The sequence below is a fragment of the Pocillopora verrucosa genome, chromosome 3 (assembly GCF_036669915.1).
Source record: "Pocillopora verrucosa isolate sample1 chromosome 3, ASM3666991v2, whole genome shotgun sequence".
Lineage (NCBI taxonomy): Eukaryota > Metazoa > Cnidaria > Anthozoa > Scleractinia > Pocilloporidae > Pocillopora > Pocillopora verrucosa.
Genome location: NC_089314.1, coordinates 14,143,621 through 14,170,274, shown reverse-complemented (window position 1 = coordinate 14,170,274; position 26,654 = coordinate 14,143,621). Strand labels below are relative to the sequence as shown.

The 26,654-nt window shown below is 37.4% G+C and overlaps 4 protein-coding genes and 1 pseudogene across 4 annotated transcripts; 4 read left to right on the top strand and 1 right to left on the bottom strand.

The window, feature by feature from the left end:
- Nucleotides 1–6,676: 6,676 nt before the first annotated feature.
- On the top strand, nt 6,677–7,444 carry LOC136279578 (uncharacterized). The gene has a single exon (XM_066163521.1). It carries the CDS (start codon nt 6,725–6,727, stop codon nt 7,442–7,444), a length of 720 nt encoding a protein of 239 aa, XP_066019618.1. The 5' UTR covers nt 6,677–6,724.
- An 8,792-nt stretch (nt 7,445–16,236) lies between these two features.
- LOC136279350 (uncharacterized) lies at nt 16,237–19,065 on the top strand. Its single transcript, XM_066162995.1, has one exon. It carries the CDS (start codon nt 16,423–16,425, stop codon nt 18,787–18,789), a length of 2,367 nt encoding a protein of 788 aa, XP_066019092.1. The 5' UTR covers nt 16,237–16,422; the 3' UTR covers nt 18,790–19,065.
- A 3,280-nt stretch (nt 19,066–22,345) lies between these two features.
- LOC136279354 (uncharacterized) lies at nt 22,346–23,531 on the top strand. The gene is made up of 2 exons (XM_066162997.1): nt 22,346–23,009; nt 23,122–23,531. Exons 1-2 carry the CDS (start codon nt 22,346–22,348, stop codon nt 23,529–23,531), a joined length of 1,074 nt encoding a protein of 357 aa, XP_066019094.1.
- Nucleotides 23,532–23,771: 240 nt separating this feature from the next.
- LOC131773348 (mRNA export factor GLE1-like) lies at nt 23,772–24,461 on the bottom strand. Its single transcript, XM_059089335.2, has one exon. The coding sequence runs from the start codon at nt 24,459–24,461 to the stop codon at nt 23,772–23,774; it is 690 nt and encodes a 229-aa protein (XP_058945318.2).
- An 865-nt stretch (nt 24,462–25,326) lies between these two features.
- On the top strand, nt 25,327–26,654 carry LOC131798762 (uncharacterized; annotated as a pseudogene).

The following is a 26,654-nucleotide window of genomic DNA, read 5'->3' as shown; positions in this document are numbered from 1 at the left end:
TGAACTGTTCCATGCCATGTTCTCCTTCCAATGGTCTGTGAGAAGCATGAAGTAAGGTTTAAACTAACAGCACAACACTTGAAAGGCAGTCACTGAGCTGCTATCTTGTTAAAAGGTGGAAGGTGAATTATGCTCCAGTAATCCATTCTCTTACTGACTTAGGTCCATCATCTTACAGTAGGTATTGCATTCATGTTCATTGAGAAAGCATGTGATGCCCACGGATGAATAATTTCCACAGCAGAAATAGTATTCTAAGCTGCTGGCATCCATTATATCATTTGTTGCTATTTCGGGATCATATAAACAGTAGCCAGATCCCTGTATATCAAGTAACATGAGTTGTTGGTTGGATGATTCATAGGTATAGTGAACCAGGCACTCTGCTTTGGCCAACAAATCTTTCAAATCTTTATCTGCATCTTCAGGCAGATCGGCCTTCTTGCCATTATTATTAATCAGTTTGGCAAAGAGGCCTGGAACAAATTCCTCAACTGTCGCTGGTTTCTCGTCTATTATGGTGTAGTATACATGGTTGTACTGAAAACACTTTCCCATTTCTTGTGGTGCCTGTGACTGGAACTTCTTTGTTAAGTGCCTAGCTACCTCATGCATTTGTACTTGCTTACGACAATGGCTCTATATATTAGTTTTTAATTGAGTACTAATTACTTCTTTGGACTTCTCGTTGTACGTTTTCATAACCCAGCGATTTGAAATGTTTTGGCCCCCAGATTTGCCAGTTAGCTTGCAGTGGTAAGCATCACGGAATCCACCTGAGGAAAACTTCTCTGAATCTACTGTACACTCTACCTCCATTGCATCTGTCCATTCTTTGGAGGCAATGTCAAATTGTTCAAAGGTTAGGAGACACTTGTTTTTGGTGACTGGTTTGATGAGCTTCCCAGCATCCAGCAATGAGGCAATGGATACGGATGGAGGAAACTGGGTTGTCACTGAGAACCTTCCATAATCTGCTTTTGGTTTTGGCGTAGCTGCCTCTCCCACTGGTGCTGATGATGCACCAGTTGTTCTTTGGAATGAGGAGTTATCCGAGAAACCTTCATGTACATGTGTTGGGTCAGAGCTATTGGAGTCCTCCCCATAATCTTGGCCAACTACAAACCGCACCAGATACACCTACATCGATTTTTATGCAGGGACAAAAGGGGGGGCCATATAAATTTATGCAAGTATTCAATGGTTCTGGGAGGAGGGCTACTCAGTTCAGAATGTGAAAAAAGGTACTGAATAATGCATTTAATAAGTACCAATAGAAAGTTATATGTGTTGGTGTACTAAAAGTGTGTGTGTACGTGCGATTGTATATCTATCGGGGGGGGGGTCAGAAAAAATGTGCTTCATGAAGTGGGAGGGTCAAAAAAAAAAGGAAAAAAGGCATACCTAATTTTGCACCAGCCCCCCACCCTCTAAATAATGACTGGTCCCTAATAGCGGGGTGTCCACAAGGCGAGAGTTGACTCTAGTGGGAAGCAGGTATGGTCTCAGGCTAAATTTATTTTAAATGGAATGACCCTCTCTAACTTATTAACAAATTATTTTTTTGTACATGCAATAGGTCTGAATGTGTCATGTGACTGAATATGTACCAGGTAAAACTGGGAAATATCCAAGAATGTACCCCTTTAAGCTAGGAACACACTAGGGGACTAGTCGCAGGGACTTAGTGTGCACACACTAGAAAATTGACCAATTTGTGGGACTATTGGTCCCTGCGACTAGTCCCAGAAATTAAACCAGCTTAATTCATGGGACTAGTCGCAGGGACCAAAAATGTTGTCCCTGCGGCTAGGATTTTGATGCAAAATATGGGTACAGACTAGGGGACTGGTTCCCAAAGCAAGTCCCTGTGACTAGTCCCCTTGTCTGTGCTGACCTTTATATGCATGCACTTTTAGTTTTTATTCCAAGTAAATTGTTTAACTGAATAAAGCTGAACATCTTAAACGGAATGGAACTATTTTGAAAGCCAACAGAGTTTCTTACATGTTAAATAGTTTTCAAAAGTCTCAAGTTGAGAGGCCTTGTCAGGTGTGAATATTGGTCCTTTAATACAGTTTTCCTCTAGTTTTACCCGAGAATATTTTTGCGCTATTGTTTATTTACCTAAGGTTAAATGCTTCGTACACGAACTCACCTTGTCCTTTCTATGAGGGATCTGTTCCATGCTGGTACAAGAGGGTCCCTTGTTTGTGACAAGAACATCACATAGGCTTGCTGGCAAACTGTAATGGTCAGCGAGAGCCTTCTTCAAGTTTGCTAACGTAAGATCCTTGTAAGGAAACGCCACAAACTCTCTTGATTGGATTGGCCTAAACGTTTGTTTGTTGTCTGGGTCAGATGCTAAACGTTGCACAATTAACTCGTGCGGAGCGGAACCAGATTTCTTGCTTTTGCCTTTTCTGCGAGGGTCCGGTCGCTTCCTCTTCGCCTTCATTTCATCTTGCAAATGGTTCTATGTTCGTTGTCGTCTATTCATCTGGATAAAAGGACTTTTTACTGTAGTTTGAACGAGAAAAGGGCAAGCCACAACCCACACGTGCACGAGTTACAGGAAATGCGAGCCGCCCTTCTGAAAGGAGTCCACTGACCTTACCTGTCGCAGGCTATGATAACAATGGGTTGCTTTCGAACATTTCATTTTGGACACAAATGTCGTGATGTTCCTTTTGGCCCAGCGTTATCATAGTAAACTTAAAATTATTTTGCATTTGTACTAAAGGTTTTTATCTTATTTATTTTTTAAATTATTTTTCACTTTAATTTTAACTTTTATGTATTTTTTAATTTTTAATCTTCCTTTACTTTTTTTTATTGAATTTCTTCAGTAGCTCCTGTTTTTTTTAATGTTTTATTTTAAATTCAACTTTTTTTTTGGATTGCTTTTACTTTTATTTTTTTATTATATTTTTTGCTTTTTTTTATTTATTATTTTTTTGTTTAAATAGGTCATCAATTTTTATTTTTAATATTTTTGGCCAATTATTTTATTATTATTTTTTAATTTTAGTTCTTTCTTTTTAATTTTTTTATCACATCCGTATACTTTATTCTCCTTTCTTTTTAAATTAAGGAAGCATCTCCAGCTGGTTTTGCTATGATAACAATGGGCCACCATACACTTCCCACATGTCAACATTGCTTTCATCCTTTCCTGTTAAAATGGCCGCAAAAAAGCGCTGAATTCTCTTAAAAAATTGTTTTTTTTGGACGTTAAAACAACTCTTTGCCATACATTTCTTTGTAGCAATTTGCATTGTTTGCCCCGTGGCAATCCCAGAACCCTTTGCGCATAGCAGAGGGATCCGATTATTGGCAACTCATTCATTGAATCTATTTGACATCAAAACAATCTGAAATTCAAACATTAAAAACTTCTTTAACTTCCTAGGTGTAAAAATTAAACAAGTGTGACTACTGTTTTGCTTTTTCGAACAACTTCTAACGTCCAGTGAGTTTTTGCACATTTTTGTAGGATTATTATGTTGAAACTCAGGACAGTTAGCAACTGAAGACATCTTAGCTGATCACTGATCATATTGGCTTGTTCTCAGTACTTGTATGAACCACTAATGAATATTTTAGTCGAAGATGCTTAAATGGACCAACAGGCAGTAGTGCTAGCAGCAATATATCTACACTTTTAGCAGCAGTGGCTTCTGAATCATCTCTGCTATCACTTCCACATTCAAGATGCCTTTTTAAGAACTGGTATTTTGCTACAACTAGAGTGATAGATGAAGGAAATGTCAAATATGAGAGGCACATTACCAGACTTGGAACACTGTTAGATATTGAATGAAAAATAGCAAAACATGGGAATCATAATACCCATCAATGGAAAAGTTAACAAAATCGGGAATTGTGAATTCCCAAGAATAGAAAATAAAGTTATAAAAAACCCAAAGTTGTGCATTTTGAATTCCCATGATGCAAAATTAAGTTATAAGAAGCCAAACTTGTAACTGGTGAATTCCCAAGGATGGGAAATTAAGTTTGAAAAAAAACACAAACTTGGGAATAGCTAATACCCAACTAAATGGACATTATGAACAGTCTCATTTTCCCAGTCAAAATCAGGTTTGGAATTAGATCGAGTATTTGTAAAAACCACAACAAATTATGCAAGGTAAATTCTATGTCAAATCATTTTTTCAATTGCTTCTGCAAGAATTGATTTCGTCTTATCATGTCAACTGATCAATACTTTTATAAAATTGTGAAAGTGCTTTTTAGTTGGGATTAGAACAATAAGGTAAGACAGAGTAAAGTTGTCAATGGGAATTTCGAATGGTGCTGTTATTTTTTAGAGTTGGTTGGCTCTGAAGTCATCACACGGTGTAGAGAATAAATGGACCCATATCATCTCTTATTAGAGGGAAATGTTTATTTCATAGACTTTCTGATGAACTAGAAGTAATGTGTCAAACTTGTGAATGACTGCCACTCAGAATGGTCTTCTGTTCCTGCTGGAGTGCTCATTATAATGGACAATGATCTAAGTGTTCAAGGAGTATCTATGTGGAAATTTGTTGATGACAACACTGTTTTAGAGGGCAAGAGTACAACCAAACAAGTAACATTCAAGCCGCTGTAGACAGTCTTTCCAGACAGTCTCTACTCAATGACTTCCAACTCAACGAAAGTAAATGTGAAGAGATCAGGGTCTATTTTGCAAAGAAGCAGCCTACAAACAACCCTGTAGAATTAAAAGGCAAGCCCCTCGAAGTAGTTTCTAAAATTGTGGGACTGAATACCAGTAATGATCTCAAATGGAATGGACACATCTCCGAATTAGTAAAGAAACCTCTTCCCACCTTTATTGCTTAAGGCAATATCAGTATAAACAGATATTTGTTATTTAAAAAAAGAGCAGTTATTTTGTGAGGTCTATCATCTCACAACAGTACGACCAAGAAATAAATAGGTGTGACGCTGATCGTGTTTGATCGGTGCAAAAGAAGTTGAATTTTTTAAATACAAGTAACGTAAAGGTGGTGTAGTGAGAATTATCCCATCTTTCATTTCACCGCTGCAATAAACAAAAAGTTTCCACTCATATTGGAAATGGTTGCTAAAATATGTAATACATTCCCTTCAAGTTCCCGTGGCCACTTTATTTGATCAAAATAAAAAGGCAAGGGATAATGTCAAATCGATCATGGAGGGGGGGGGGAGAGGTAAAGGGTAGTTTTATGACTTCATGCTTGGCCATTTTTGTGGAGTTCAAATCGTGATTAGGGGGTGGGAGGCTAAGCGAGTTGGTATGTACCTGGATACTCTGATGAAATGCTGCCAATCCGCCTATTATTAAGAGTGACAACTGTTTTATAATTTATAAAAGTGAGGCTTATCCTGAGTCGCATCTCGTCTGTTCACCACACAATCGCTAATATAATCGAAAATGGAGCACAAAACTACTAGAAAGAAGCAAGCGAGACAAGGAAAGGAGTGTGCGGCCTCTGAATGTACGAATACAGAATATTTACGCACTGGAAAATCGTCTGGCTTGCGATTTTTTCACTTCCCGAAAAAGCGTTCATTAATACAGCGATGGTGCAACCTTATCACAACGGTCGAGATGGGTTCGTAGTTACTTCAAATACTGTTATTTGCGAACAGCATTTTCCTGCTAGTGACATCTTCAAACGTCCAGGAGGAAGTAGAAGTAGATTACGTGATGGTAAGAGTTTATATAAGTTGATTCAGCTAAGTTGTAGCTGCTTTACGTAAACGAGTCCATTCTCAAATTATAAACACAATGAACTGATAAAATATATTCATTTCAGGAGCTGAACCATCGATATTTCGGTGGACGTCTGGTATCTGTAAACAGAAAAGAGCGTCACCAAAACTACGAATCCCAATGTCAGTCAATTCGACAGACACCACAACTTCAAAAGTGACAACAACCGAACCAACAACCACCACATCAACATGTAATACGACTGTAAATATGGGCTACGAAACCTTTCAGAATTCGAATGAACCGGAGGACCAGGAAGTGTTTCATGTTGAAGCAATTCATTCAGAATGCTTGCCTTCACTTATGGTAACATAAACCATAATTAATTAACCATAGTTAATTATGCATAAACCTTAGAAAGTTGTCCTAAAATAACCATAAAGCTTGCATCTTTGTGCTGCAATGTTCTTTAATGTACATGGCAAACAACCTACGTTATCACATGAAAAAGCTAGTTTGTGTAAATAGGTTGAAACCAGTTTAATTTTGATTTCATATTTTTTTTAGTGTGATGTGTCAACCCAAACTGATATCTCATGGCCTCTGCTGTCCAACTGTGCACCTATTTCTCATGACCATAAGTATGCATTTGAACTGAATAAGTCACCTAACAACAGCACTGAGTACATATTGACTATGGAAGAAAGGTTACAAGTACAGACTGAGATGGTTGATAATCTACAAAAGAAAGTTGGCAACCTACAACAAGAACTAGAGGAGTACAAAGATCGTGAATTTAAACTGGATAATTTTAAAGATGACAATGATGCAATTACATTTTACACTGGCTTTCCAAGCTATGAGACTTTAATAGGATTTTATGAATATTTCAAAGAAAAACTTGCAAAGCTGCAATACTGGAATAAATGCAATGCACCAGATTCATATGTGTATCAAGAAGAGGGAAGAAGAAAGCCTGGGCCAAAGCGAAAACTTTCACCACTTACTGAATTTTTTATGGTTTTGGTAAGATTGAAAGTTGGTCTCTTTGTTAAGGATATTGCAAGTAGGTTTGGAATATCTCCTGGACAATTTTCCAGAATATTTTGTACCTGGGTGAACTTTCTAAAGCTAGAATTGCAGTTGGTATTTCCCTTTCCTTCACAGTATCTTGTAAGGAAGAACATGCCTGATCAGTTTAGATTGTATCCAACTACTCGTATCATTCTTGATTGCACTGAGCTTTATGTTGAAGTTCCATCTTCAATGCTTGCACAGTCACAGACATGGTCCAACTACAAGCATCATAACACTTTCAAAGTATTAGTAGGAATATCACCAAATGGTCAAGTGACATTTGTGTCAAAGCTATGGGGTGGCCGTGTTTCTGACAAGGAAATCACACAACAATCAGGAGTGATGCACTTATTAGAACCTGGGGACAATGTAATGGCTGACAGAGGATTTGATATTGGTGGTATTTTGCCACCAGGCTGTCACCTGAATATCCCACCTTTTAAGGGCATCAGAGACCAGCTGACAGCTGATGAAGTCCAGGAAACAGCCTGCATTGCATCAGTGAGGATACATGTTGAGCGTGCTATTGGTCGCATAAAGAACTATCATATTCTAGATGGTACTTTACCTTTGAGTTTAGCACACGTAGCCGATCAAATATTTTTTGTATGTGCTTATCTTACTAACTTTTTAACTCCTCTTCTTGAGCCTCAAATGTGAAGTTGATTTACATCTACTGTCAAAAATATACAATATATGCTTATGCAAATGATTAATTGAATTAAATGATGTCATCAATGACAACTGAATACTGAAATAATAAACATGTGAGGCAATATCATTTACAATGATACTGTTACTACTACTTTGCAGTTAATAATATTCCAATTTGAAGTTGTGTTAACTAACTCCAGCATAAAAGAAATAGTTTTTTTAAATTCTCTTGGTTAATGCAATATTGTAGTTGTGTACATTTTTACATACCATGAACTGTGATAAAGAATATATTACATAATACTGAGGCTGAAGTTGCTGTCAATGGAACTGTAAAATGGAATGTCCCCCTGATTATGAAAATCCATCTGTCCAATAATAGTTTGAAAGGTTATATCACAAGCATGTCTGATACACTCCAATAACTTAATATTCTAACACAACAGTAGAATTGATTCAAGAAGTAAACTCAAACAAAAAGCATGCTAAGCTATTAATATTTTACTTTTACTCTCAGTTTTTATGGTAGAGGCACTTGAACTTGCCATTAAGCAAAAACTACAAAGTACAAACTAATAACAAACCTATGCCACTTGTGGATTCTTGGTATATGGCTTTGACATAACTTATGATCTATGTCTATTCCTTTTTGTTGCATACAAAATGTCTGTCCTGGTGCAGGGAAAGTATCTAGGAACCCACAGTACCTATTCATTCTTAGTTAATATAAAATGAAGAAGACTAAGAACTTCTTGTCGTGTAAGGCTGCCACCCTCCATGGTTATAAAGACGGACCCCTCTTTTAACCCTTCTTGTCAGAACTTCGGGTAAAAATGCCCGACGATAGAAGTAATCCAGCTTTGGTAGAGCTTCCTTGTGCCACCACTGTTTGTCAAATACTATCCTTTGTATGTAGAGGTTGTCTGCTCCAAACCATACAACAAAATCTACCCATTGCAAACATGAAACATACATCTGCCCTTGGACTTGATAGTAATACTGGTGTCCTATCTTCAATGTAGGCATCCCAGGCTTCAAAGTCATACAAAAATTCTTGTCTTGACAAGCCTCTTCAATTGTCATACCTTGTTTAGAGTATGGACATTTGATTTCGAGGCCACCTTTCTTACAGTGTGCCAAAGGATCATAAACCATTCTGTCCAAGCTAGCCCCAATCCTGGTCTAATCTTTGATATGTAAGTCCCAACTTTCCAAACTGTCAAGCCTGTGTTTCCTTGGGAGTGTTTGTATTTAATATAATCATTGATAGCATTATCTTCATGCATGTGACCATACTGTAATGCTGAAACATTAGTGGTTTCTTCAATTTTGTACATGATTTGCTTTAAAAGTTTATCAGGTTCAACTTTTCTCTTAGCAGCAGCTTTGAAATTTGACGCAGTTAGTTTCTCCTGTTTTAGTTCCCTCCAAAAAGTATTGTCCTGGCCCCGTGACAACCTTTCTATTCTTTCAACATCATTGTCAGTTATTCTCTCTTCATATATATCAATCATTGACTTGAATTTCTTTGTTGCAATGTCATAATCGTCATTGAATGGCAAGTCCATGTCATCATGTTCTGAGGTAAGTTCTACCATTTCTATACAATTAAGTGGTACACATTCACATGTACTGTCAACAATAACATTTTGACTGTCCAGGCTTGGCTTGATATCATGAAATAGAAAAAGAGAGCTACTTGGTAAGTGCTGGCTAAGTTTCACAAGCATAGAGTTTAATTTTGCTTTATTGAGCACTCTATCACATGGGGCTCTTGGATCATACACACTTGATTTAACAGAAGTTCTGTTGTCCTTTCCATATCTGTACTTCACAATGTTGATGTCATCAACAGGTTTTGCAGCCACTTTACTATTTCTTGGCACATTCCATGCACACAGCCTTGAAGTACATGTAACTGGTTCACTGCGATTTTGTAGTCCCTGTCTGTTGAAGTCTTCGATGGCAAAGAGAATACCACCAACATGGTTGCATTGGCCATGGCCACCAGAACCTAACCTGTCAAAAAATACATTTATAATAAAAATAATGAAGTGGTATTTGAGACAAGACATGAAATTACAGGTTCGATAAAATAATATAAACATGCTAAAAGACCTTTATATTCATTGAATTACATTGATTCAATATTTTACCGTCTACAATCGGATTCACACATTCATACATCACTGTATGGAAAGAGGTTTGCATAGTTTTGCACTAGTATTTCTACTCGTAAACATGTACAGTAGGTATAAACAATTCATAAAATAAGCAACTGAAAATATATCATATAATCTTACCCTGCAGGGCACTTACAAGCAGCCCTCAGTACTTCGCCTTTGTTTGAAAATACTATTGCGACTGAGTATTTTGTTTGCTTCATAGAAGCCAAAACTTCTCCTTTGATGTAGACAAGTCCTCCAACTTCTGCAAGCTCCAAATCTTTGATATGACCTTCGGCAAAAAACTGGAAAGCTTTCAATTTCTTATAGCCACTAGTCTTCAGAGCGATGTGATCATACTTGTTTGTTTGTATGACCAAGTAGTCGTATAGACGGACAAAGTCAAACGCTGGCAAATTTCTCAAGTCCTTCTGCCACAGATTGTTCCCTTTGACATCTCTAATTAGAGTATCATAGCTTAAGTCATTGTCTTTGCTCTTGTGTGGAGCAGATAGTTCTAAAAACTGCGCTTCTGCTGTCTTTGAAGTCGATGGAGTGTCACATGTGCTCGACGCCAAGACGCCACAAATTCTTTCTACCAGATCGCTCTTTTTCCCGCTAACTTTTTGACCAGACTGTTTCAGAATTTCCTTCAGCTCATATAAAGTTTTCTTTTGAAGTTCCTGTCGATTAATATCTCCCAATGTGAAGTGTTCGCTTGAATTTTCGCGGTCTTCTGCCATTACGAACTTGGCAACATTAGCCGATTCAGGATAAGCCTCAATTCCATGTTATCGCGCGACTGCGATAATTAGAGTCAGCCGCGATTCTAAATAACTCCCAACTGGACTATTTAAGAAAGTGTGGTGGGCTACTATAATTGTTAAAAGAAGCTAAATTTTGAAATATAAAATTAACATACAGTTCAAGCTGTATTTGTTTCACTCATTCTATTCAGATATTGCATAACACAATCACACTGTGATATTATTGATACCAGTGAGAGAAGAGTATTTTTGAATCCAGACTGATTAAATGTTAGCTAGATGAAGACAGATTTTGTTAAAAGTGAGTAATTTTCAGGAATTGGTTTGATAGTTGGGAGCAAAGAGGTTTCCGTCATTAAAAGGTCTTAAAATGTTCAATTCAGTTATTAATGTGTTGATAGATCCACCAATCTAATTAACTGTAAAAGCTATTAAACAACTGCAACAGTTCACTTTTAACAAAATAATCAATGCTTGTTGATCTAATCTTGGTTTTTAAACGGCCTAACCTAGCCCTCTTTATAGACTGTAAAAACCATATTCTTAAATTGCAGTCATGACAAAAGAACACAAGCAAGACATCATGGGCTGTACAGTTAGACATAATAAAAAAGCTAGTTCACTTTTTAGCTGAGTTGAACATTTAATGACCTGTTAATGAAATTAATACAAGTTGAGATAGTGAATAATAATTTAAGTAATATCAAGTCTGCCTTTTTGGTCATTCTCACTTCCAGGTACCATCTCAATCCTTCAAAAAAAAATCAATGTATTTAGAAATCATAACATCGTTCCACTAATAATAGTTGTAACTCTCTTGTCAGCATGTTTGATTTCAGGAACAAAAACTGACTGTTTCTAGCCTTTCTACATAATCCATTTTCGCTATTCTTGTTTTTCCTTGACAGACTTTTGATTGAAAACTTTTTACTGTTGCACACATTACATGAAGAATTTAAATTTGTGTTAAATGCTGCAGCATTTATCTGTATTACACATTTACACTCTGTGTACTCATACTCTTACCAAATTTCTCTTATGTTGAAGGGTCCTTTTTTTGCCCTCTTTCTTTTGGCTGTTTTCCTCCTGGCCCTCCTTTTCTTTGTACCCTCTTCTTTTCCTTCAATCTCTATCTCCTTTGATTTTCTCTTCACGTTCTTTTTCTACTACTCCAGCTGGTACTCCTTCTTCCCTCCTTTATCTCCATTTTCCATTGTTTCTTCTTCATTACCTACTCCTTTTTCCTCTTCCTTTCCTTTTTCCTGCTTTTCTTCTTGATCTCCTTCCTTAGTCCCTTCTTCTTTCCCTGTGTCTCCCACAGCTTGGCTTTCATCTATGATCATACAGAAAATGTTGAGTTGCTTGGTTCTATGTGTTTCTTGTTCACAATTTTTATGTTTAGCTGAAACCCTGAGTGTGCTAGTATTCAAACAAAATAATATTTTGTGGGCCACTGTGATATCATGAACTATGTATTGCCATGGGGTGGTAATCTTTCTACATACATTTTCATTGGTGGACTAAGAATGTTATTTCTTCGATAGATTAACAAAAATCAAGGTTTTCATACCTACTACAGTTGCAGAAAGGTTTCATTGTTGGCTGGAAAATTCCTTAAGAAGGACGCCTGCAAGTAAAATAATTAAAATACACGCTGTTCCTTTAGGCATCACACCATCCTTCATTGATTAAATTTACAATTTGAAAACACTTTATTAACTATAAATATTTAATTGAGACTAAAACTGTCTGCTACTATCCATGGAATTGCTTAAACAATAGAACAAGTGCTATTGTTAGTGTCAATGCTTGTGAACAGGGAGGCATGACTGTCTACCTCAAGTGTTGATGCTCACGAAGAGCTTTGTCCCAAGGAGCTTTTTTGTCTACCCCAAGTGTCCTGGCTAACAAAAAGCTTCGTCCTTAGGAGGTTTCCTGTCTACCTCTAATGTCGAGGCTAACAAAGAGCCTCATCCCAAGGAGCTTTCCTGTCTACCCCAAGTATTGCGGTTAACAAAGAGCCTTGTCCCGAGGAGCTTTTCTGTCTACATGAAACAATAATGGCTAAAAGAGGAAAAGCTTTTAGAAATTATAGGTTCAAACACGAGTTGAAAGTTACTTTTCTTTTTAATTTTTACACGAAACAGAGGAGGTTGAAACGTAAGGAAAAAAATGGTGGGGCAAGCAGTCATACCTGGCAACTTCAAGAGAAGATATAAAAGAAGCCCATACGATTCTGGCCTCTTGATTTACTAATACATTGTTATCACGTCTGTACTCTTCAATCGACTGATGTCCAAACTCGATGTAGTTTACCGTCGTTTCTCTCAATTTTGGTTCATTTTCCCAAACCAAAATTATCATTCCCGCTCAAAAGAATATAATTTCAACTGATGCTGGCATCGCACACTTCCCCTGAAGAAGAAAAGATTCTCTATCTTCAAAAATTTGCTCAAAACATCAGGAACAACAACGAAGGTCCTCAGCTGCTTGAAGATGCCGCTGACTAGCATGATTTGTGAGAACATTGTCCCCAGGTTCTAGACCTCGCCAATTCTTCCCTTTCCTTCCCACCCCTTAGATTGGTCTCTTAATCCCTTAGAAGAAACTCTTCTACGGTCAGTGCTGAAAAGTTTTATTACAGTTTTTATTATAATGAGGAGCTAGAAAATAACCAGCAAGAGCTCCGCCTTTCGGCTTGGCTAAATCTGTATATTAGTCTTTACATGATGTAAATAATTCTTTTTAACAATTGTATTTAGTCACCTCTTCAAAAGAATGATTTAGGAGTGGCAGCATGGAAAGTTCTACATTGTTTCTAGCCACCTCCAGTATATTCTTGCACCTCTAAACCTCTCTGGTTCTGCTCTGAGTGTTGCAAGGAGCCCCTAAAATAAAAATTAATAATAATTGGTGATCAAGTGTCCAGAAGGAAACACAACTGGTTGAGTGTTGTAAGAGAGGTGCGGTAGGTATTGAATTATAAAGCAGGATAAACATACATATGAAAGTATTAATTATGTGCAAGTGAATCTCAAAACAATGCCAAATCAATTTGGATTTAGCAAAGAAAACTTTATCTGATGAGTGCTGCACATGTTGTAAACAAAATGAAAATACATAGTCAAATATTTAGTCTATTGGTTCATGTTCCTAAATCCATGCTCTAGTTTACTACATATTTTGCACTCTCAAAAGAGTTCTGCAAATAAACTAGTCTAATTACATTAAGTCAATTTAACTATTTACAGTGTATCATTTGGCAGGTAGTTGTAGAGGTATTTTTACATGTCCTGACTTTTCACTATGTATCTAACCTGTGTATTTGAGTCTAGTGTTAATATACTTTCACATATGCTTTTTTTTCTTTTATAAATACTTGATCAGGTGCATGCAATGTGCTGAAAAGATCGGTTGTGAACATTTCTTTGTTGATAATAATCCTCCAATCAGCTCTTTGAGGCAACTTCATCGTCTTTTTGTATTTAAAACAATCACAGCCTAAACTTGAATTATTTATCTCTTACACCATGTAAAGAGAGGTCTTCTGTATTTGAGATTTTAGGACATTGTCGATGACCACAGATATGGACAACAAACAATGGGGAAGAAATAGATATGTAGTAATATAAACACTGCCTCCCCTCCCCAAAAAGAAAAGAAATAAAACAAAAGTCATGATAGCATCATCATACCTTGCATTCCATCTCCATAAAATGGCTTATGCTTGCGGGTGACAATGATGCCCTTGCATTGGGACCAGTGTCATCCACATGTGCTTACTTTGTCAAAACTGGCATTCTATTCTATTCTGAACAGCAAGTATTTTTTATTGTAGTTTAATGGATACTTGATCAAGAGTTAATTTCACTTGCATTTGCTCAAACACCATTTTCCTGTCTCTGTATTCATGGAGTTGCACAAACAGTGCAGTGATGAAAATGTAAGGGAACATCATTGTATTGTGATTACAGCCTCACAGTTACTTGAGCAAGGGTTGCTATGGCCCATATTTAGCCAAATTTTGCTTTGCTGGAAACTCAGGTTGGGGAATAAAAAAAAGATAAAAAACAGGTCTTGGTAATAAACAGATTTCTTAATTTGACTATCACACTTATCTTGGGAAAAAAAGTTATAATGTTGGTGTCTCCATTGTCTCTAAAAGGACTCTGTAGCAATTCTGTGATAAGTTGACAAACAGTCTTGTGTTTAAAATGAAGTTCAGTGAACATACATGTATCATCTCTTTAGAAAGTAGGTATATTTATTGTCAAGAGCATGGGACAAAGAAAAAATCTGACTGCTGATGATATTGGAGCTCGTTATAATTTGCACTATGGAAGGATACTATAACCACTAAACCACTTGAGGTGAGCAAGGTCACTCAGTACAATATCCTCTCTTTAAGCTATCAATCTTTATTACCATGGCAGAAAGTAGTCATTTGCCTTTTAATTTTATTTTTTTAAGTGATCGTTATTACGAAATTCCCTACCTTTGAAGTTTCTTTTCTTTGTTAGATTGTGTCTGTAAATGTGTTTTTTCAGCTCCTTCCAAAATTTTAGTCTCTGATATCTCTTTTGGAACCCCTTATGAAAATTGTAAATTTATGTCCAATGGAATTGGCAGGTGTTATTCATAAAGCCACATTTAAAACATTACAACTGGATTCATGGTCTACAATCACACTATCTGAGTCATCAATTCGGAGTTGATGTACATCTACATGTAGAAGACAAAAAAAAATACTCACCGTTAGCTCAGTGCAAAGGTTTTAAAGATTCCATAGGTGTGACAGCCAAGTTTTATTCAAACTTTAAAAAGAGGAAAATGCTACATATGGCTTGTGAAAAGGTTGGCGTCTAATGATCATTCATTTCATGTTCAATCAAATCCTTTTTTTTCTATCTCATAAAGAATATTGAATATAAATTTGTGGGTAAAGTAGTAAAACTCACCAGCCCTGGTTGAGTTCCTGGCCAACTGGGTAAGTTACCTTCTAGTTTCCTCTTAAAAAAAGTAAAAAATTTGTTTAGGCTTATTTTGCACAAATTGTTACAATTATCTTAACAACACCCCAGGCAAAATAATGTAACTTAAGAATGCTAAATTTGTGTTGATTAAAAATCAAATTGTCATACAAAAATCCCTTTCTAAATACACAATAACATTCACTGCAAAAAGTAGTTTCCTATTTTCAGTTAAAAACTCTTATTTTTAAGAGTAAAACTCTTAAATGGCTGTCCATGGGCTAAGAGTCATTCTCTCTTAAGTTGAGGGTGAAAACCCTTTGTCAAGAAGAGTAAAACGATATTACTAGGGTTTCTGGCCTTGACAAAGGGTTCATGCTTAATTAAGGCTGTTAATTAACTTGGTCAAGTATTGTTCACCAAATTTAAGAGATCTAAAGATATTTGATCAAGTGTCATTTACTCAAATTTAAGAGAAGAATTTCTTGGTTAAGTAGGCTGTAAACCTAAATGCAGGAAATAGCCTAGCCTAGATTAAGTGTCACACCCATACAATGATGTGACAATAAGCCTTTGTTAATTGATATATCTCCTAGTTGAAGGGGATACCCCTTCTAAAGACTATGCACTTCAATCAAAGGAAGCCCTCTTGTTTAAAAAGCAATGTTTTGTTCACTACTTGCTAACATTTTGGGAACAGGGTTCGTACGGGTCCTGGAAATCCTGGAAAGTCCTGGAATTTTATTATCGCATTTTCCAGGACTGGAAAGTCCTGGAAAAGTAATGCTGGTCCTGGAAAGTCCTGGAAATCTGTTAAACTGAACAAAGTAATAAAGTTTTCTCTAAAACAAATGAGCAAAGTTTTTTTAGTATTTTTATAACGTATTCCTTTCTGGTTTTGACCGCATGACCGCATCTATATTTTTTCATGTTTCCCGAAACTGACACGAGTGTAACTCTGGATCGAGGGCTCATGTATCATCATAAGCTCATGCGCAGTAGTAACCTTGATGCATGCATGATTTTGTAAACGGGTACTCAGTGAATGGGCGTCTTGAGTTTTAAATGTTTTGTTCCGAAATATGCCTGGGAAATGCTTGTTTAGTGACCGATGGTTGGAAAACTCTTCCTATAAATTGTGGCTGGAACGTGACGCGGACAAGTTTAAAGCAAAATGTAGAGTTTGTATGAAAGCGTTTGATGTATCAAATATGGGAGAATCGGCATTGAAAAGCCACGAAAAGGGAAAGAAGCATATTCATCTTATCGAAAAGCAACAAAGAAATACAACAGGTGACATAAGAAACCTTTTCTCGAACAGCTCTTTCGCTGCCCCTCGAACAGCCACTGAAAGTAACAACTCTACTTTGACTGTATCAAGTAGTGCCGCTAGTACAACAGCAGGTATGTCCGGGTTCGTGACGAGGAATGATACTTTAACTGCTGAAATTTGGTGGGCGCTAAAGGTGAATAGCAGCCATTATTCGTATAATTCCTGTACAGATATAAACTTCTTAGTGCAGCAAATGTTTCCAGACAGTGACATTGCAAAGAAATTTACCTGTGGGGAGAAAAAGGCCTCCTATCTTTCTTGCTTTGGTATTGCACCATGTTTCAAGAGTCTTCTAAAGGAAAAAGTCAAATCTTCAAAGGGATATGTGCTTTTGTTTGATGAAAGTTTGAATCACGAACTGCAAAAGAAGCAGATGGATTTCCATGTTCGCATCTGGAATCATGACAAAGTTGAAACTCGCTATTATGATTCACAATTTCTTGGGCATTCTAGTGCAGAGGATATGCTTCAAAAGTTTCATTCTTGCAAAGAGGACTTGAGCTGTAGAAATCTGATTCAACTCTCTATGGATGGGCCCAAGGTTAACTGGAAATTTTATGAAATGGTAGAGCAAGAATTGAAGAGTGATTTCAGTTGCACTCTCCTTAACACAGGCAGTTGTGGTATACATGTTGTGCATGGAGCTTTTAAGGATGGTTGTGATGCAGCTGGATGGACGGTGCAGAAAACTCTCTCCAGTCTTTACTGGCTGTTTAAAGACAGTCCGGCTCGAAGAGAAGACTACATTAGAATAACTGGTAGCAGTGTATTCCCCCTAAAATTCTGCCAGCACCGGTGGTTAGAGAATGTGTCAGTTGCCGAGCGAGCACTGGAAGTGTGGCCTCACATTGTCAAATACATTAATGCTGTTAAGGCAAAGAAAGTTACTGATCCCAAGTCCAAATCTTACGAGACCATTAGCAGTAGTTGCTGTGATCCCTTGATGCCAGCAAAGATTGCCTTCTTCTCATCAGTGGCAAAACAGATCAATCCTTTTCTCACAGCATTTCAGACTGATAAACCTATGCTGCCATTCATGAGTATCAGTTTGTACACTTTGTTGAAATCATTGTTGAATAGGTTTATCAAGGGTGAACTTGTTACCGAGGCAACATCTCCTCTGAAGATCCTGAGGTTGAAGCCCACTGATAAAGAACAGCAGTTAGACTACCAGAAAGTTGATGTTGGCTTTGTGGCACAACACATGCTGAAAGAAAAATCTGGGAAATTGAGTGAAAGGCAAGTTCTTCAATTCAGAATGGAATGTAAAGATTTTCTTGCAAAAACAGCCTCTAAACTGCTTGACAAAACACCAATAAATTATCGACTAGTAAGAAGTATGTCTTGTCTGGATCCAAGGCTAATGGCATCAGAGAAAGAAGGATGTGTCAAAAAAATGAAAAGAGTTCTTGAAATTCTTGTGGAAGCCCACAGATTGAAGGCTGATGAGTGTGATGAGGTGATATATCAGTTTGGACAGTTTTTGCATGAATGTGCAGGTAATCCTGACTTTGAAGATTTTGACCCTAGTGAATCCTCTTTAAGAGTCGACACACTGTTATATGAACACATGGCTGGTAATAAGCAACTGGCAAAAGCATGGGGGGTAGTTGAATTATTGCTGCTAATGTCTCATGGTCAAGCCACAGTTGAAAGAGGATTTTCTGTAAACAAAGAAGTGGCAGTTGAGAACCTGTCGGAAAGATCGTTCATTGCACAGAGGATTATTCATGATCATATTGAATCAGTTGGAGGCCTTGCCAATGTAAAAATCTCAAAGCAACTACTTATGGCATCTGCTGGAGCGCGACAGAAATATATTTCCTATCTAGAAGAGCAGAAGAGAATTAAAGTGTCCCAGGAAAACACGCTTAAAAGAAAGGCAGCAATGGATGGGATTGATGTGCTGAAGAAGAAAAAACGGCAAATTGAAACTGATATAGAGGCTCTTTTAAAGACTGCAGATGAATTTGCAGATAGGGCTGAAGATTCAAGAAACCTTACTTGGGTTGCCAAATCAAACAGTTTGCGAAGATCTGCCAAGGAAAAAAGGGCAGTCTTAAAGGACATTGAAGAGCAGTTGGAAGGAAAGCTCCAAGAGCTGAAAAATAATTAACCCCACTTTGAATCCCAAGATGTGAATATTAATTCTACTTAGTATCAGTCACGGATTTCTGATGTTACTTCTGAGATATTAAGAGTTCAATGAAAGAAGTTGATATTCTCTGTTTTCTTTGTTCTCATTTGTATGTCTGACAATGTGTTGAAATTGAAAGTAGAAATGAATCTTTTATACTTATGAGAGTGAAAGAGTTAAGGTGAATTTTGGAGTCCTGGAAAAATAATCTGAAGCCTGGAAAAGTCCTGGAAAAGTCCTGGAAAATTGTTTCTGAAAAAGGGTACGAACCCTGTGGGAAGTTAAAATCCAAATGTTTTTGATGGTATAAAAAAGAGGTGATTGCTTCAAAATTCTATTAATCTACGAGGAAAAATCCAAGCAAAATAAGAATTTCACACCATGGAATGAAAAACAACAATTTTACTTTTGTCTAGAATGATAACAAGACTTACACAGCAACAGTTTTTAAAATTTTAAAAATTCCAAGACTGTCATGTCAACTTCTGGTTGGAACCACCCTCAGCAATCATTATATATAACTGTACATGTATCATTATGAACATCAAAGGCTCTTGATTAAGCCTATAACTATATCAAGACCAACAATAACTACTAGAGAATCAGTTAGGGCTAGTTTACACCTGGTCCAGCAACACTGATTGAATCTGGAGAATAGAGTTCAAACTTAACTTCCAGAGTCACCACGACACACTATGTTAGCTCTAAGGCAATAAAAAAATTTGGATGATTCCAATCACTACCACTAAATTTGGGCCTCTGATTGCATCTGTGCTGTAAACTAGCTCTACTATAACACATCTATGTATTTGTATGTATATAATATATTTTAAATTACTTGTGAGTATCTCAAACAATATCAAGTTGATATAAACATTAATAATTTAATTTTAATTTAATAATAAGTTCTTATATAGCGCATTAAAATTGAACTCTATGCGCTTTACAATTACAAATTAACAAAATTTCGATAAAAATCCTATACATGCAATTCGCTACTCTATCTAAACTAATGAATTATTACGTGTTATGCATATGTTTGACAACGTACAATATCAAATAATCTGGTGGCTTAATTTTTGAAAAGATAAGTTTTCAATAAGCGTTTAAAGGAGTCAACAGATTCGGCGTTTTTTATGCATTCAGGTAGTTGGTTCCACAAATACGGTGCTGCGTAGGAGAATGCTCTTTGCCCATACGTTTTAGTTCGAATTGTTGGGACCTCAAGTAGATTCATATTTGATGAACGGAGGTTTCGTGCTGGAATATATCGACTAAGAAGTTCAACAAGATAGGTTGGAGCCATGTCATTTAGTGCTTTGTATGTTATCAACAGTATCTTGAATTGAATTCGTTTTGTGACCGGGAGCCAATGAAGTTTCCTAAGTATAGGTGTTATACTGTCTCTTGATTTGGCACCGACTAACAAGCGGGCAGCTGTGTTTTGGATCCGTTGGAATTTTTCGATGTCACAAATCGGTAGACCGTACAATAGGCTATTACAATAATCAAGTCTCGATGAGATAAAGGCGTGTATCAATCTTTCATTTTGCTGCGTCGAGAGGTATTTACGAACGCGACCAATATTTCTGATTGCTAGAGACGACGATTTACAGATGGAATTTATATGCGAGCGTAAGTTCATCACAGAATCAAGCATGACGCCTAGGTCTCGGACAGTATTAGATAAATTAATGATATCATCTCCAATATTGATATTACAGAAAGGAGGATTTTTTGAGAAGCGTGAGAGGAAATGAATGATTTCTGTTTTTGAAGGGTTGCACTGCAATCTGTTTTTCTTGGCCCACTCCATGATTGCATTAACACATGATTTCAATCTTTCCATGCCTAGCATTCTGTCAGAGGAGTTTATCTTTATGTAAAGTTGCGAATCATCGGCATATATCATACAGTTTAGGCCATGTTCAGCAACAATGTCTTCTGTAGGCGAGGTATACATTAGAAAGAGTAGTGGACCAAGTACTGATCCCTGGGGTACGCCGTAGGAGATATGTCGAGGCTTAGAGATGGAGTGTTTGATCCTCACTGACTGAACACGATGTTCTAGGTATGATTTGAACCATTTTAGTGCGATACCTCTAAATCCGAAACGTTTCTCCATTCTTTCAAGTAATATGTTATGGTCGATCGTGTCGAACGCAGCGGAAAGGTCTAGCAAAACAAGTACTACTTCTTCTTTTTGATCTACAGCTCTTAGGATGTCATTTGAGACTTTTATTAAAGCAGTTTCAGTGGAGTAGTATTTGCGGTATGCTGACTGCATCGCTGGAAATAACTGGTTCTCGGCCATAAATCTGTATATTTGATTTGCGACCACCCTTTCGATTGTTACATAAAGCTGTAAAAGGAACTTTGAACATGAAGTTACTTTCAAAGTGAGTCAAAAACTCAAAGTTATGGTGTGACACTCGTGCATTCTCTCAATATAGGTGAATGCAATAGTCTATCTTTATCAACAGGGACTTCTCTGATACTACTCTACTCAAAGTGAGTTGGCAAAATTCAAGTATGATTGAATTGACTCGTGGTAGCTATTGATGAACTGTGGTGCACAAAGGAGCTTATGATCTCCTAAAACAAACTGTTGTAGATAAAAATAAATATTTCTGAATCTTTGTGGGTATTCAAAGTGGTAAATGTAATACAGGGCAAGAAGTTGAATTAAACAGTGGCCTAATGCATTGTCACTTTTGGGAACTTGACAGTATAAATGTTCTCCAATCATAAGACTGTATGGGCTGTTTGGATTATCATCTCCACTGTCTTTATCATCATGGACTAGACTGTTTGGCTCTTTTGCTGCAGACAAATATGTTGGACTTTCCTTGAAGTAAAATGCAAAGAAGGACATGATTCACAAGGAGACATTCCTAATTATTGTTCTTTAAAGTACAACCAGCTAAACTTCATACACTTAGTTTTCTTAAAGAAACATACTAGGAATGTAATTTTACCTCAGAAGACAGCTTGACAAAAGTAGAATGACTTTGAGCAGCTCCTTTTTTCTTTTTACAGACTGTTGGAAATACTTTACTGAAATTATTCAGCACATCAGTATCTACAAAATGCAAAAATTAATAACAAATTTTTTTAGATGCAACAAATATTACTACAAAAGGGAAGCTAACACTGCTGTCATGTTGCATAAATCAACATTGTCACACTGCAACATTTATAGATGATTAGATGGTCAGCTCTAAACACAGACATCAGACAGAAGAGCTAAGTAAAACACAGACCTCAGAGGAGAGATGACATGCTCCCAGTCTAGAGTCAGAATTTCCACTTGAAACACTGTAAGTACTTGGGCTTGACGCCATTGGAGATGATCTTTGCGATGACATTAGGGAGCTTAATCAACCACGACGACCTAGGGGACGACGACGGCAGGTATGCGCGGAGAGACTGGACCGAGGACTTTGTTTTAGGTGGGAAAATGAAACTTAAGCAGCGAAGTTGCTCAAGGACGACGACGTTCGATATATTCGTGCAGCCTCGCATTTGTCAAGAAATGACATCATTTAGAGACGTTCAGAATCTAAGTCTTCTCAGTCATGTATTTAATTTTATTGATGATATGGAACTTTTGATTCTATATGACATGTTCGAGCCAAGAAATCCGGATTTTCCTTACGAATCTTACGCGGAATTCAACTTAGATGAGATGGTCGAGTCAGAGTGCCTCGCTGAATTTCGTTTCAAGAAAAGAGATGTGTACCGACTTGCCGATGTTCTGCAAATTCCTCAGACCTTACGATGTGACCAGAGGTCGACTTGTGGCGGTGTGGAGGGCTTATGTATGCTTTTGAGACGGTTAAGCTACCCTTGCAGATACGGGGACATGATTCATAGATTTGCCAAGCCAGTCCCTGTCATCAGCATGGTTACAAATAATTTGATCGACTACATATTTGATGTCCATGGCCGACGATTGACCCATTGGAATCCTGAGATCTTGGATCCCGACCACCTTGAGACGTACGCAGCAGCCATTACGGCAAGAGGCTCACCTTTACACAACTGCTTTGGCTTCATCGATGGCACTGTAAGGCCAATCGCTCGACCAGGAGACAATCAGCGTATACTATACAATGGACATAAGAGGGTCCATGCTATCAAGTTTCTGTCTTTTGTGTTACCAAATGGCGTAATTGGAAACATGTATGGTCCCATAGGTGAACTATGTAGCTACATTTTCGTTATTGCGATTTCAAATAAAAAAAATTGTCTTTTAAAATAGTAATGAATTACTTTTTGTAACTTTTTTGTATCCTTCGCTTGTTTCAGAACGCAGAAAGCATGATGCATCAATGCTTGCAGATTCGGGACTGTTGCGAGACCTACAGCAGTACGCCTTTGACCATGGTGGCCAACCAATGTGCCTGTATGGAGATCCCGCGTACCCACTTAGAGTCCATCTTCAGGGTCCGTTCCGATTTGGAGTTTTAATGGATCAAATGAAAGCTTACAATACTGCAATGAGTGCTGTAAGATCTTCTGTTGAATGGCTATTTGGGGACATAAACTACTTTAAGTTCTTGGACTTCAAGAAAAATTTAAAAATTGGGCTAAGTAGCATTGGCAAAATGTATATCGTTTCTGCTCTTCTCCAGAATGCCCTTACCTGTCTTTATGGCAACGAAACGGCCACCTTTTTTGATCTTGACCCACTAACACTGGAAGAGTATTTCTCATGAGATTTTCATTTGTTTACTCTTTATTTGCTCTTAAATCGAAAGGAGAGCTCATAACAATAGTCTTCAGCACTTTATAAATATTGTAAAGTTTATAATCGCAATAAGTTTGAAAATGTTTGTGATGAAATAAATATATCATCTTTAGAACAAATGTTATTAACAAAAGATTTGAAAATATCAAGGGAGGGATGCACAACTTTAACTCAACAATAATGTTCATCAAACAAACTTGTGAAAAAGTTACTTTGGAACATATTTTTGCATAAAAGCTAAAAATGCCTGTGACTGTTGCTGCTGTTGATTAATCATCATCATCATCATCATTTGCTGTTGCTGCTGCTGTTGTTTGACCATGGCAGAGATCAGGTTTTCTTGATTCTGGTTCTTTTCCCTCTCCCTTTCTTTAATGTTATCCTGCTCTTTCTTCCTTAATTCCAGTTCTTGTTCTTTCAAACCAATCTCTTTATCCGCCCTTTCTTTTAAATATTCCACAGCATATGATGTGCTCCTTCGACTTTTCTTCTTCAGATTCTTTGGTACTGAGTCATCACTTTCCTTTTTTCTTTTCGCAGTTTTCCCCATACGTTCTAGAGCCTTCTTTCGCATGTCTTCGGCTGCTGCCTTGTCATTCTGGTTGTCACTCTCCAACTTTTCTTTAGCAGCTTTTTCCTTCTCAAGGATTTCTTCTAAGAGATCATCAAGCTCTGAAGTTTCAACTTGAATGCCGCTAGCATTCTCTTCACTCTTTAGTTTTGCAGCCATTTTCTTGGTAAGGAGGTTGTAGCGGTCTCGTACGGACCTTGCAGTCACCCGGAACTTTGGACATGAATTTTCGTTTAACTTTTCTGCCAAAGATTCCCAGGACTGCCCCCTTTCTGGACTTCTGATTTTAAATTGGTAGGGCTCGATCTGAAGAACCTCTCGACACATAACGATATCGTGGTCATTACTCCACACGAAATTTGGATTTCTGCCAAAGTAGATAAGAAAAGGATTTGTGAGTGATTGTGCTAAATAAAAATTTAATTAATCCACTATTTGATATTATAAAATCTTTTCATATTACTTTGCTGTTAAAAGAGCTAAATTTTAAGGGAAAATTTACTGCAATAAAAAGATCGAAAGCAATGCAAATTATTTTATTTCCGACCTCCTACATTTGCAATTTGTTCTGCGAGTTCTTTCACGGCGATACGTGTATTTTTAATTTCCGCTGTAAATATTTAGAATACTAGACTTTGAGGAGATTATTTCACATTTCTTTTACCCGCCGTAAATATTAAGAACACTAGATTTTACGGAGATTATTTCCAACATTACCGGGTGTAACTCATAAACAAACCTGATGTTGCACCAGATAAATGCAGGATTCAGGTTTGAATAAGGTTGCTTTCTACTTCACGCAAGCAAAATGACAACAATACATTTACAAACAATCGGCGGTCAGCCTAGAATGCCGAGCCTTTAAGATTATGTTCTCTTCACATTCACGGCCAAGGGAATCTTTTTTTAGCCGGATAGTTAGTGAAATATTTCAAAAATAAAGTTACAAAACCAGAGAGGGAAAAAGGCTTGAGTAATTTAAACACGCAATCTGATGAAAACCCTCGACACTTTTAATTAAGTAAGGCCTAGTTCAAACATCGATCTTTACATGTACCGAACCTAATTGCAATTTGGGTCCACTTGAATAATTAAGAGCGGCAGTTGATTCAAACGTCGATCCGAATTTAGTTGATCCTAATTGCAAAACTGAACATACCTCCATTGTAGTCAGTGGTTAATGCCTACCAAAATGGCGGGAAAAAATGCGGGAAGCACAACTTGTGAAAATGAAGAGCTTGTTTTTCTTGCAAATGCAATTAAGGAGGGTAGAAAAAGGCAACTAAAGATGCAGTTAGCATTAAACAACCTTGCTGCCAGGAGAAGACGAGTTTTGAATTTGGCTTGCCTTCTATTATTGCTTATTTCCCAAAGGGACATCACAGTTCCTCGTCCAGTTCGTTCGTGTTGTCGGCTGAAAAGAAATTCTGGCTGGTGGGAAAATGTTTGCAACAACTATTCAGACGCAAGGTTCAAGAAAACCTTCAGAGTATCCCGAGGAACATTTAATTTCATCCTGCAGCGTATTGAACCCTTCCTTATTCGGCAAACTGTGACGGAAGAACCGATACCACCAACGCAGAGGCTTGCTATTTGTCTGTATAGACTAGGCAGAGGAGATTATTTCTATACCATCGCCGAACTGTCTGGACTAGGCATCTCCACAGTTTCCTCAAACTGTCAGGAAGTATGTCAAGTCTTGGTGGACCATTTATGGAACGAGAATGTGTCAAATCACATGCCCCAAACTGAAGAAGAGTTTAAACAAAAAATTCTCGACATGGAAGAACTCTGGCAATTTCCATGCTGTTGGTCAGCTTTGGATGGTTGCCATATTCCAATCAAATGCCCTCCAGGAGGCCTTCAGTCATGCAAAGAGTATCATAACTTTAAAAATTTCTATTCGATTGTACTGATGGCAATGGTAGATTCACATTACCGATTTGTGTGGGGCAGCTGCGGGTTTCCAGGAAATTCTCATGACGCAGTTATTTTTAGATCCACTGACATTTGGACCCGTATCGAAGAAGGCCTCATTCCAGTAATTGGAAAAACTGTAGATGTTACTGTCTCACCACTTGTAGTGGGGGACTCTGCATTTCCCCTACGAACATGGTTAATGAAACCGTACACTAATGCATCTCTAACCCCCAGGCAACACTACTTTAATTACTGCTTAAGCAGATCTCGCATGGTTACAGAGGGTGCTTATGGGCAGCTCAAGGGTAGGTGGAGGGTCCTACTCCGAAAGAGTGAAAGCAGTCAAGATAATGTCCGCATTACAACATTGGCATGCATGGTTCTTCACAATATCTGCATTGCACGAGGAGATGCAATTATGAAAAGCTTGATTTGAGTTTGGATGCAAATGGCCAAAAGAGAAATCGAGAGGAAATAAGAAAACTGTTGCAGATGAGAAATTGTTCAAGAATCAGAGATGTGTCAGTGGAGGCAAATAAAGTAAGGAATGCGTTATGTGAAAAACTATGGCTTGAGAAGGAAATTGGCAAAGTCTGTTAA

What these genes read in the sequence shown, in the direction of transcription:
- LOC136279350 (XM_066162995.1), top strand. Translation starts at nt 16,423, where the DNA reads ATGCCTGGGAAATGCTTGTTTAGTGACCGATGGTTGGAAAACTCTTCC.
- LOC136279578 (XM_066163521.1), top strand. Translation starts at nt 6,725, where the DNA reads ATGGTTTTGGTAAGATTGAAAGTTGGTCTCTTTGTTAAGGATATTGCA.
- LOC136279354 (XM_066162997.1), top strand. Translation starts at nt 22,346, where the DNA reads ATGACATCATTTAGAGACGTTCAGAATCTAAGTCTTCTCAGTCATGTA. An exon ending in AAACATGTATGGTCCCATAG is followed by an intron (nt 23,010 to 23,121) that starts GTGAACTATGTA and finishes CGCTTGTTTCAG; the next exon opens with AACGCAGAAAGCATGATGCA.
- LOC131773348 (XM_059089335.2), bottom strand. Translation starts at nt 24,461, where the DNA reads ATGTGTCGAGAGGTTCTTCAGATCGAGCCCTACCAATTTAAAATCAGA.